Source organism: Poecilia reticulata, linkage group LG14 (assembly GCF_000633615.1).
Source record: "Poecilia reticulata strain Guanapo linkage group LG14, Guppy_female_1.0+MT, whole genome shotgun sequence".
NCBI classification, from domain to species: Eukaryota; Metazoa; Chordata; class Actinopteri; order Cyprinodontiformes; family Poeciliidae; genus Poecilia; species Poecilia reticulata.
This window is the reverse complement of record NC_024344.1, coordinates 557,505-569,028: the sequence shown is the minus strand read 5'-3', so window position 1 is coordinate 569,028 and position 11,524 is coordinate 557,505. Positions and strand designations below refer to the sequence as shown.

Genomic DNA, 11,524 nt, shown 5'->3' with positions numbered 1-11,524 from the left:
AAATATGTTGAAGTATTTCTACTCTTGAGTAGAAATACTACTACTTTTACTTTTACTTCAGTAAAAATATGTTGAAGTATTTCTACTCTTGAGTAAACTTTCTGGATGTTTTTACCCACTGAATGAAAAAGAAACATGTTTTAACCAAAATCCACCAGACTCAGATGCACCTGCAGTTTCTGTTAGTTTTTTATTGAAAGAAACTGATTTGGAAACATTTTCCTTCACCTGATTTTGTTATTTTTAGTTACTTATATGAATTATTGTCATTTTGGTTCCTTAAAATTCCAACATTTCCACTTAAGTTTACATTTCGGTCTGTCTGATTATGTAGTTTTTAAATATTGAACAATTTGGCCAGTTACTCAGTATTTGAGTAGACTTTTAACCAAATACTTTTTTACTCTTATTTGAGAATTCCTAGGACAGCTACTTTTACTTTTACTTCAGTAAAAATATGTTGAAGTGTTGCTGCTCTTACTCGGGTTCTCTACTCGCGCTGTGAAAATCCAAAATCTTATCAAATAGTTTGGTCTAATTTCTAATGTAAATAATGACATTAATTATTTAATGTAGTTAAATACATTAAATGTCCTCAGATATTTATCTGGGGACGTCTGAAATACAATTAGGGCTGTTGTAAACGATTATTTTAGTAATCGAGTAATCTATAGATTTTTCTTACGATTAATCGAGTAATCGGATAAAAACAATTATGAAATAAAATATTGGTGAATCTTCCATAACACCAGTGTTACTATCGGATATCAACATCAGTCTATTTTTTCCACCTTTGAGCTTCCATACCAGTTACTGTTTTGTAGACCGGGGGAGCAACACGGGATATTTACGGCTCCTCCGTTCAGAAACTCATCTACCAGCCATGTTCCGCCTCCCGTTTGTTCAGACCGGGATGATATAAGTTTATTGTGCGGTTCGTCCGTAAAGCTGCTCTGACCCTGTAAGCATCAACCCTCAGCCGCCCGCCGTGTTCAGTCTCTCCGCTCACCTGTAGAAATCCTCCTCAGCTTCTTCCCGCCGTTCAACCAGCAGCTCCGGAGCAGAAAGGCTGCCGAACTCCCGGCATCGCGCCGGTCATTTTAAGGATGTTTATTGGTCCCACAAAAACGATGAAAACCCGGAATTATCACCAATCAGTAAAATCCCCGCGGGCCGAACTTGAAGATTGGACGTTATGCCGCTAACACGTAGCTTCCGTCAACAACTCAGAGGCGGAAGTCAGAGCTCCGCGCAACGCAAATAATGTTCCGGCTGAAACACGGTGCGTTAAATGATAAAACATAAATTAACGAAGCTTCGAGGCAGGTCAATTTTCCTCGAGGAATTTTAATAATCGAGGTACTCGAATCACTCGAGGAATCGGTTCAGCCCTAAATACAACAAAGCGAACTTAYAAGTAACTTTTCAGCCAAACATTGAGCTTATTTTAAGTCAATAATTCCTTTATGTTGGTGAAAAAGTTCTAGATCCATTGGCAGATTTTTTTTTTTCACAGAGAACTGTGCTGTTGCCTAGCAACGCCACCCACGCCCAGTCCGTTGCCTAGCAACCTAATTCTTGTTCCATTCGCAGATCGAATTCACTTAAAACAAGACATTTTTCCCATCTTACTTTTTCTAGTTCCTTAAAATATATGTCTAGGTTAGTTTTTCTTATTTTAAATGTACTCAGACATGTGAAGTAGAAATTAGACCAAAATATTTGTTAGGATCCTTGTTTGTTTTTTTGTTTTTTTTTTTGCAGTGCTCAAATGTCTCTTGAAAGAATGGTTAAATTTTTTGCTGTCAAAAACTCTTTCAATGGTTTTTTTTTTTGTTTTTGTTTTGCGGGTTTTTGCATCAAATATACCATGTTGAATTCTGGTACAAAAGTTTTAAGTTTGGTTTTTTTGAACTTTAAGTAATTCCCATACAAGGCTTTGGGAGATTTTTTTGCCAGATCTGGATATTTTTTTGAGAAGAAAACAAATTTGTCTGTCTTTAGTCCAGAAATGTGCTGAATGCAAGAGATTGTTGCCTCAATCTTTTAGCAATCCTTCAGTGTTGCTGTCGGCGTCTTGGCAGACTCTGTGGCAGACTTTCAGTGTTTTATTCTCATCACTTTTGGAGAAATATTCTGTTTTTCCATGTGGATACAATATGGAAGACAGTCAGAAAGTGGTGGTTTTTTTTAAATATAAGCATACCAAAGTCAAAACCTTGTTCTATTTAACTTAAATTTTGACTCAAACTCTTTAATAAGAACCTGAACTTTAGTATAATTTGAATTTATTGACTTCACTGGCTCATAAAAAAAATAAAGTACATCTGCTCTGTGTTCGTTGTTGATCATTATGATCGCTAGCAGTTTATTGTTTGCCGGAGTATTTTCTTGTCAGCTTCCTGAAGCCCTTTGATCCCATCGCCACAGCTCCAGAGGTTGCCAGGTATCGATCAGCTAATGGGCCTGAACGATTCTCTCTGCTGCCTTACCCAAGGAAAGCTGCTGGCTCTAAATCACATCCACTGGGGATGAGTCAATTCACAAGTGTTAGCATTTCCGCTTCTCTTTCCTAACTTTGTTCTTTTTTTTTTTTGTGACCGACACAAAGCAGTTGCGTCTTCTAGTTTCTGTTCCCCAGTCGGACAAATCGTTTCCTGCAGAGTCCGCCGCTGGGGGGGATGTTAACAAACTTGGTGAAACGGGAAGAGTAGACATGTCTCGAATGTTGTACATCRCCGCTTGACACTGAAGTTTTACMCCAACCAGGAGCATTAATGCTCGGGTGTWATGTGGGTTTACCCTTAGATTGGTKTGAGGCTTCATCTGCCTCGTTCTTCAGATTATGGATGGCTGACGGCTCCATCCGGAGTTGGTCTTGTCATTTTCAGGATTAATGTTAACGTCATATATTGACTGCAAAAATACAAAATATTACCAAGAAATGTTGGTMTAGTTTCTAGTTTAAATATCTTAGTACATTTGAAATGAGACAAACAAACTTTTCAATAAGAAATTTGAGGTATTTGAAGTCAACAATCCCTTAATATTGGTGAAAAGGTTTTAGTTCCATTTGCAGATTCTTTCACAAAGTGAAACTTTTTAAACTTTTTTTTTAACCGTGCTGTTACCTAGCAACCCCAGCCAAGCACAGACCGTTACCTAGCAACCCCAGCCAAGCCCAGACCGTTACCTAGCAACCCCAGCCAAGCCCAGACCGTTACCTAGCAACCCAGTTCTAGTTCCTTTGGCAGATGATTTCACAAAGTGAAACTTTTTAAACTTTTTTTTTAACCGTGCTGTTACCTAGCAACCCCAGCCAAGCCCAGACCGTTACCTAGCAACCCAGTTCTAGTTCCTTTGGCAGATTATTTCACTTATAGCAAGACATTTTTCCCATGTTACAAGTGAAATAATCTGTCAATGGAACTGGAACTTTTTCATTTATCTAAAAACAAGCTCCTAAATCTTGCTTAAAAACTGTTTCTATGGGTTTTTTTATTATTATTTGGAGTGTAGTAAGACATTTGAACTGGAAACTAGACCAAACTGTTTGGTTTSATCTTCTGTTTTTTGCAGTGTTAAATATGTGTAACTACATGTTTTTGGAGTGTAAATCCTTAGTTCTTTTCTAATTGTTGCGATCTTTCCTTAAAATGTTCATAAAAGCATCATCTAATTACTGTTCTCATATTATTTCGACTTGTCTTATTTCAACTTCTTTCTCATATGACCTTATTCTTGAAATTATTCTCATTTTACTACAATTTAATTATTTCAGCTTTATTCTTGTAATTTTTATTTTCCCTATTATGGCCCTAGTGCTCCATCGTGCAAAATAATGCATAGTTTTTTAAAAAAGATTTTACACAAATCCATGTCTGGAAAGTTTGGTTWAAATTTTATTCAGTCCAATAATTTCAGGTTATGTTCAGTTGAGTCAAACTGGAACTGGGTTTCATTTAAGTGACAGAAAGTCCTTTTGGCGCCGCCTGAATGCATGTCCTCTGTGTTGGACTTTGGTGAAGCTTTCTGTGTGTTTTTAGGGAACTCCAGAGCGTCTGATCATGCACCTGGTGGAAGAGCCGTCGGTGGTGGACCCCACCTACATCGAGGACTTCCTGCTGACCTACAGGACCTTCCTGTCCAGTCCCATGGACGTTGGCAGGAAACTGCTGGACTGGTTCCAGGTGGACTGCTACCGGGACACGGTCAGTTGGGACTTTTTTTGTTCGGAAATGTCTGTTTCAGGGCGATGGCTAACTAAAACTCTGGCTGAAGGCTCAAGAAAAGCAAAAGCTTCCTGTAAAGGGAGTCTGCATACAAATAACGGCTCAACTTGACCTCCATTTGCTTATTCATATCAACGCAGAGTTCAACCACCAGAGGTCAGGGGCCGAACAAAGTCATTTAAAGGGCCACAAATGGCTCCCGGGGCCACACTTTGGGCATCCCTGGCTTAAAGTAAAATATCAGCGTTTCTTATATTGTCATGATTGTCGATGGCAGCTTCATGTGTGGAGCCGTTTACCTGCAGATCGATGCAGAAACAGCCAGCTCAGCTGTCTGTGAGCCAGCTACTGACTGGTTCATGCCTGATGCTTTAACCTGAGGTTAGTGTTGTTATGTCAATACTCGTTACTCTGACATCCAGCCTGCAAATCAACAAACTGGATCCAGGAGAAGACGGTAGCAGAATGTGAGAACAGCAGGAAAAGACGTGCAAATTTAGCAGAAATGTTTGTTTTTTAGTGTTTTTTCTCCAATTATGAACTAAAAGACGGTTAGGATTAAATTAAAGGGCCGTTTTATGTGATGATCATCTAATTGCTCAGCTGCTGTTTTTCTTTTGTTCCTGTATGAATTGGATCTATATCTGTTGATCTTCGCTGCTGGTTGCTTCTGGTCCTTCAAAGTCTGTTTTCCAAATGTGAAGTATAGAAAACAGAAAATACATTTGGGATAAACATTTGTAATTCCTGACTGTATTCCCTATTTATTCTTCCATCCTTCCTTCTTGATGTCCTTCTTTCCTTTCCTTTATTCATTCCATCTTTACATCTTCCTCCCTTGTTTCTTTTATAATATGTTTATTGTCTTCTTCTGGTCTTCTTTGCTTCATTGTTATTTTCCTTCCTTTTCTGTAACTTTCCAGAAAGTAAAGTTTCCTTGTCAGATCTTTTTTCTTTCCTCCTTTGTCTCCTTCTACCTTGCCTCTATCCTTCCTTCTCTTACTTCTTCATTTCCTAGTTTAACATTTTCTTCCTATTTTGTTTCTTTTCTTTCCTTTATGGTCTATCTCGTTTCCATTCGGTTTTGTTTACTGTGCGCTGGTGTCATATGTTTGAATTCAGAGTGAATATTATACTTTATATCTTAAATTGAATTAAATTACTGTTAAGTCTGGTCGTTTTACTGAAGTGCAGAAACTCTGCTGAAATACTGATCTTGTTGTGGAGCTTTGAAACCGTTCAGTGTTTATCTGAAGCGACCAACGCGATGCTCTAGAGACGTAGAGACCTTTCACTCTGCTCTATAAATACTCTGCTGGAGCTCTTAACACGTTTCTTGTCAAACTATACAAATAGCTTGAGGTTTTTAAATAAACCAACAGGGACACAGAGCATTAGAGAAACTCTTTAGGTTAAATGAAGCGTCTGTTTTCTCACTCAGGTGACGAGAATAGTGCTGCTTTGGGTCAACAACCACTTCAACGACTTTGAGGGCGACTCGGCCATGACGCGCTTCCTGGAGGAATTTGAGAAACGTCTAGAAACATCAGTAAGAGCAAATAAGAATAATGGCCTAAAGTTCTCCTTCTCTTTTGCTTTTCAGATTATAATTCTGTTTCCTGTCTTTCTCTGTGGCAGAAAATGAAGGGTCATCTGAGGTTGCTGAACATTGCATGCGCAGCCAAGGCCAAGTGGAGGCAGATCACGCTGCAGAAGGCGTCCAGAGAGTCGCAGCTGCATTTCAGCGTGCAAGGAGGCAGCGAGAGAGGATTCGGCGTCTTTGTGGAGTCGGTGGAAGAAGGAAGCAAAGCGGCAGAGACCGGACTCAAGCGGGGGGATCAGGTGAGGCGGCGCAATGAAATAAACATTTAAATATGCAGCTTTTATTGTTAGAAGTTGAAATTCCTACAAGTTTTACATTTAACCAGCTCAGAGCAGAAGAGGGTGTAGATGATTCTTTATCTGGATTATTCATAATTACAGCTGAAACTGTAACTGTTGGGGACATCATGACTGCTTTAGTCATGACAAAAGAGCAGAGTCATAATGAGTTGCTTACTTTTGACTGACCTTTGACCTTGGAAACGCTGCTGACAACATATCAGGAGCAAAGAGCAGATAGGGTCAGAGCGACTTCTGGTTTCCATGAATGACCTATGTTATAAAATCTATTTTTAATCTGTTTTGTTGCAGATCATGGARGTTAATGGTCAGAACTTTGAGAACATCGGCTTGTCCAAAGCCGTGGACATCCTGAGAAATAACACACACCTTTCCCTCACYGTGAAAACCAACATCTTTGGTGAGTAAAGCTGCATTCTTACTTTACCACAAGCTAAAATAGTACAAAATGTTTATTTTAAATATTATTCAAATGCTTCAGCTTGGTGTTTACCAACTGTGGTCTCCTATTTTACTCAGTTGTCTTCAATCTTTGGCGTAAAGTTTTATGTGGCCCAAAGGGAGACTTGAATAAAACCTTGAAAATAACTATAGTAACTATAGTATGCTTAAATAATGTTTTATCAATCAGGTGAAATCAGTTATCAATGGGAGAGGATTAGGATYGCTGAAAAAAAATCTGAATTTTTACGTTTAGTTCAAAATTTGCCTGAATTATTCAGACTTTTATTTTCTAAGATCAGAAATCGGAATTCCAGGGGAAAAAATCAGGATTCCGAGAAAAAAGTCAAAATTCTGAAAAAATAAGAAATCTGGTGGGAAATCAATTCTGAGAAACTGATTTTTCTTTAAATTAAATCTGGGGGTAAATTCAGGATTCTGAGAAAAAAATTCTGAATTTGAGAAAAACTGTGAAAATTCTGACTTTCCTCAGAATTTTGACCAGAAGCTTAAAGCCAGAATTCAGTTTTRTTCAGTGGCAGAAAATCTTCTTCTGTACTTTTCCATATTTGTATTCTGCMAAATTAAATCAATGTAAAACKATGTTCAGTATTAAGAAGTAAGTACTTATTCAAAWTGTAACGGTTTGTTAGTGGGTTTCATCAATACATTTTACCACAACCGGCCCTTTAAGGACRTTTCATAATCTTGATGAGGCCCAAAATAAAAGTGAGTTTGACATCCCTGCTCTGGATGYATAAAGCTGTTTGTAMTGAAACAGAATAAAAAGATTAAGACGTTCAAAAGCACTGTAYCCAATATCTGCTCTTTGTTTTGCTCCGTCTCTCCAGTGTTCAAAGAGCTGCTGAGCAGGATCATGCACGAAAAGAAAAACGGTGGCCCTCACATTCCTAARATCCAGGAGAAAAAGGGCAACCGTTTCTCCATCGCCGACTTCTCCGGAGACATCGAGTTCCCCACGGACAGCAAAAGCACCCGGAAGATGAAAGCGAACACCGTGTCGGGGGGACGCAACAAGATCAGGAAGATGCTGGAGAAAACGCGCTTCAGYATACTACCGCCCAAACCATTCAGGTAACACTGGCTGGGAGTCGGTGGGGAAAAACATGGAAAAACGTGTTTTCTCTAATCCAGATTAGAAGCATAAAGAAGCTACAATTTAGTGCTAAAAAGCTATTTTCTCAAAAACTTAACATGGTGAGATTTGTGTTATCATTGCTAAATTTTAAACTTTATCCTCTGACATGATCAAAAATCAAAGTTTTTACTTTTGTATGTTTTTCTGTAAGGTAAAAAAAACAACAACACAAAAATCAACAATTTAAAGATTTCACATCATTGCACATCAAAATGTTGGTTAGAGTTTCATTTCTTATGTTTCAAAATAATTTCTAACAAGGTGGGTTTTTAGTCTGGATTTAAAGGAACTCAGCATTTCGGCAGTTTTACACTTTTCCAGAAGTTTGTTCCAGATTTGTGGTGCATAGAAGCTGAATGCTGCTTCTATTCTATCCAGAATGTTATTTAAAGCAGTTGGTGTTTTACAGACAGTTTTAAGTGAAACAACAGCACAGTGTCGTCAGCATATAATCATCCTGTAATCGTTAGCATCAGCCATAACGAGCCGCCGTGCTGCTGGAGCAATTGTGCAGATGGAGCCCGTATTCGATTTTCCACCCGTAACGTGGCGATCCAGATTTGATTTCATTTCATCATTTCATTTTSTCTCCATGCCTCGTTTAACTGCAGGCTGCGGCAGCGCTGCAGAGACAGCAGATCCTGTTCTCACCCTGTTAATTACGCAGCTAACTCACTCAACACGACACACACACACACACACACTCCTGTCTCCTCCTCACTGCTGATTGAATGCTCTGAAGTAAATCATTTGCATCAAACCTCGACGTTCTCCGTCTCACACCAAACACTGGATGACTGTTTGATCTAGGCTCAGCTTTCAAAGCTCCTCCACTGCCATCTATTTATCAGCTGAACTGGGATTTTCATCTCCTTTGTTCCAACTGAAGCCACATCAGTGGGATTAGATGTCTGATTAAAGGGACAGGATAAGATAATAGGAGTAAAGCAGGTTATGGARGCCAGTAAGGATTCACCAGYTCCTTTCATGAGGAGGAAACTTGACGGCGCTCATGTCTGGGTGTTTATCCAAACAATACATTAAATAAAAGGAATTTAAAATGGTGAGCCATTAAAAATAACATGTCTGCTTTCAGAAAAATACTTGAAGTTTAAATTAAATGCAAAATATTCCACKTTTTAAGGCTTTAAAGTTTTATTTTTGTGGTGGAAGTTGACTCTAWTAAGTATTTATTTTTTGCTCTTTAATTTCAGATTTATGTGAAAATGTTACCTCAAAGTTATTTCAGTTTAAGTTTGTGGAAAGATTTAAGTTTCAGAGTTTAATTTCTCAAACCAAATTCAACAAACCTCTTTAAAATTCTCAATAAAATGGGAAAACCCTCTGTTATAATTAAAAACCTTCCAACTCCACAGCTTTATTTGTTTATTGCAATATTTTAATTTCTTTGAAATAAAATAAATACAATTAATAATAAAATAGTCAAATAAATAACATTAATTAATAAATAATAAGATTTTAAAAAAATGAGATTTCCAGTGTGAAAAAATCTCATTTATGTGAAAAGTTGTTGATTTATTTCCATATATTTCCATTAATGTCAGACTTGCAGCTCGGATAATTCTGGGTTAAAATCTTCTCAGACTGATTTAAGGTTTAACATCAGTTTATGAACTAATGTGACCATTAAGATAATAATTCATCATGCCTCTTAATTGATTGTGAAGTAATTTATTTACTGCTGTAATCATTTCACAGAATAATAACGATTTGCTCCTCTGTTGATCTGTTATTGAGTCGACACTCGGTGATAAAAACCAGCCAAAGAAAACCGTAATCTTAATAGGTTTGTGACTGTGTGACATTTCTCTGCATTTATTACAGCAAACATGTCGTTACCTCTCTGTAAGTTTGGTTAAAGCGATTTGTTGTGTCTGCTGTTGCGTGTGAGCATAACGGAGGAAGCTTTGACCCGTTGCTGCATCTCCTCTGCTGAGCTCCGTTTCTTGTTCTGTCAGAAATAATTTCCTGCCTTTCATGCATTTTAAATGTTGTCTCTCTCCTATCTGTCTGTCTCTGCTGCTTCAGGGGCCTGTTTGGGTAAGAAGAGCTCTTGTTGTGTAATTCCCCATCCTCCAAACGTGTTTCAGTGTCAATGTGCTCAACAAGCTGCCAAACTAAGACACAAACTCATCGACACACCTTCATCTGCCCTGCAAACATGTCTAGGTTATATTTGTATGTTGTTTTAAGTAAACTGGAGGCATTTATTTGAATATGAAATTTAAATAATTTCCAGATCTGGATGAATATTAAAAATAGAATATGTTTGCATTTCCAGACATTATTTGCTATCCTAAACTTTAAATGATCTGCTAAACTCTAAAATCGATCTCATTTAGCCTTTCATTTTAAACATGTTCAGTCAGTTTTGCTTTTTTGTAGTCTTCTCCGTGTTGGTGCGATCGTCTTTTAGCCTAAAAGTGTAACTCCAGCCCTAAGTTTGGGAGAGAGATCTAAAGTTTTAAACAAAAAAAATGTGATGCATAAATTCAAAAATGAAGAAATGTTTGACCTCTGAAGGTCAAACCCCTGAAGCTGGACTAGTCGGCATATCTGAATAGTTCACCTATTCAGATACACTGAGTGTTTAGGGAAATGAATGATAAAAAATAAATTCAGGACTTTATTTAATCCTTTATTTGTGTCAAACTAAAGCAACTTCTTTAAGCCTAAAAATAAAAGACAAACATTCTGGGTATTGTTAAGGTCCAGTGATCAGTAAGATTTTATCCTCTTTTAAGTCCAGTAAATAAATATGATCACTGATGTGATGCATTCACAGTAACAGTGTTTTGGTGTCGTTTTTCAAATTTAGTAAAATCTTATCTTACCAGATTTATGATTTAAAGCCTAATCTGTGTGTGGACTGCCATTAATTTATCACTAAATTATTTAATGGTTTACGGTGTATTGAGAGTGAATATACAGAGATCTACTTAAAGCATAACAAAATAAAATTAGTCTTTTTGTTGTTGTCCTGTGATTCTGTGTTTTCTGCCCATGAATGCTTCTGCTCAGCTGCCATATCTTTATGCATCAATCTCAGAAAGATGATCTCTGTAACTGTTCTCGACATTTTGATTGAATCACATGTTAATATTCTCTCAGGGTGAAGCTGCTGCTCTTACCGCTTTCCTCTAAACTCATAACAAAGAGTAATTTTATCACCTCCGCTGTTATTTCATCCCCCTAATCCCACCGCGCCTTCTCTGGTGTCTCTGCGCAGTGACGGCGGCCTGGGTCAGAGTCAGGATGACAGCATCGTGGGCACCAAACAGTGCCGTCACAGCGTCGCCATCATGCCCATTCCTGGAAACCTGTCGTCAAGCAGCCCTGACCTGCTGCAGCCGGCCACCAGCATACTCGACTTCTCCAACCCCGCCGGTGAGGAACGGGCAGTCAAACCGCTTTACATCGCAAAACACAAAAATACTAAGTCAGACGAGACACCGGTAGCAAACGTCACATTCTGATGCACTGCAAAAACACAAAATCTTACCAAGTAATGGTGTAATTTTTAGAGCAAATATCTTGGCACACTTGAAAGAAGACAAGCTAACTCAAAAGTAACTTTTCAGCAAGAAATAGGAGCCTGTTTTGAGTAAATAATTCCTTAATACTGACGAAAAGTTCTAGTTCTATTGGCAGATTAATTCATAAAGAGAACTGTACCGTTACCTAGCAACCCCTGCCAAGACCAGCCCGTTGCCTAGCAACGCAGTTCTAGTTCCATTGGCAGATTGTTTCATAAAGAGAACTGTGCCGT

General features: G+C 38.1%; 1 protein-coding gene across 17 annotated transcripts in view; it reads left to right on the top strand.

Annotated features, from left to right (window-relative positions):
* Positions 1-11,524, top strand: part of rapgef6 (Rap guanine nucleotide exchange factor (GEF) 6) — a 145,091-nt gene that overhangs the window by 101,955 nt on the left and 31,612 nt on the right. For 11 of the 17 annotated variants that reach the window (XM_008426850.2, XM_008426849.2, XM_008426851.2 and 8 more), the window contains 7 exons: positions 4,047-4,211; positions 5,674-5,781; positions 5,871-6,074; positions 6,426-6,534; positions 7,427-7,670; positions 9,784-9,795; positions 10,985-11,142. In XM_008426850.2, coding sequence (XP_008425072.1) covers positions 4,047-4,211; positions 5,674-5,781; positions 5,871-6,074; positions 6,426-6,534; positions 7,427-7,670; positions 9,784-9,795; positions 10,985-11,142 — 1,000 coding nt within the window. The remainder of the gene's footprint in view (positions 1-4,046; positions 4,212-5,673; positions 5,782-5,870; positions 6,075-6,425; positions 6,535-7,426; positions 7,671-9,783; positions 9,796-10,984; positions 11,143-11,524) is intronic. The other 6 variants (XM_008426867.2, XM_008426862.2, XM_008426865.2 and 3 more) reach the window with 1 other exon arrangement.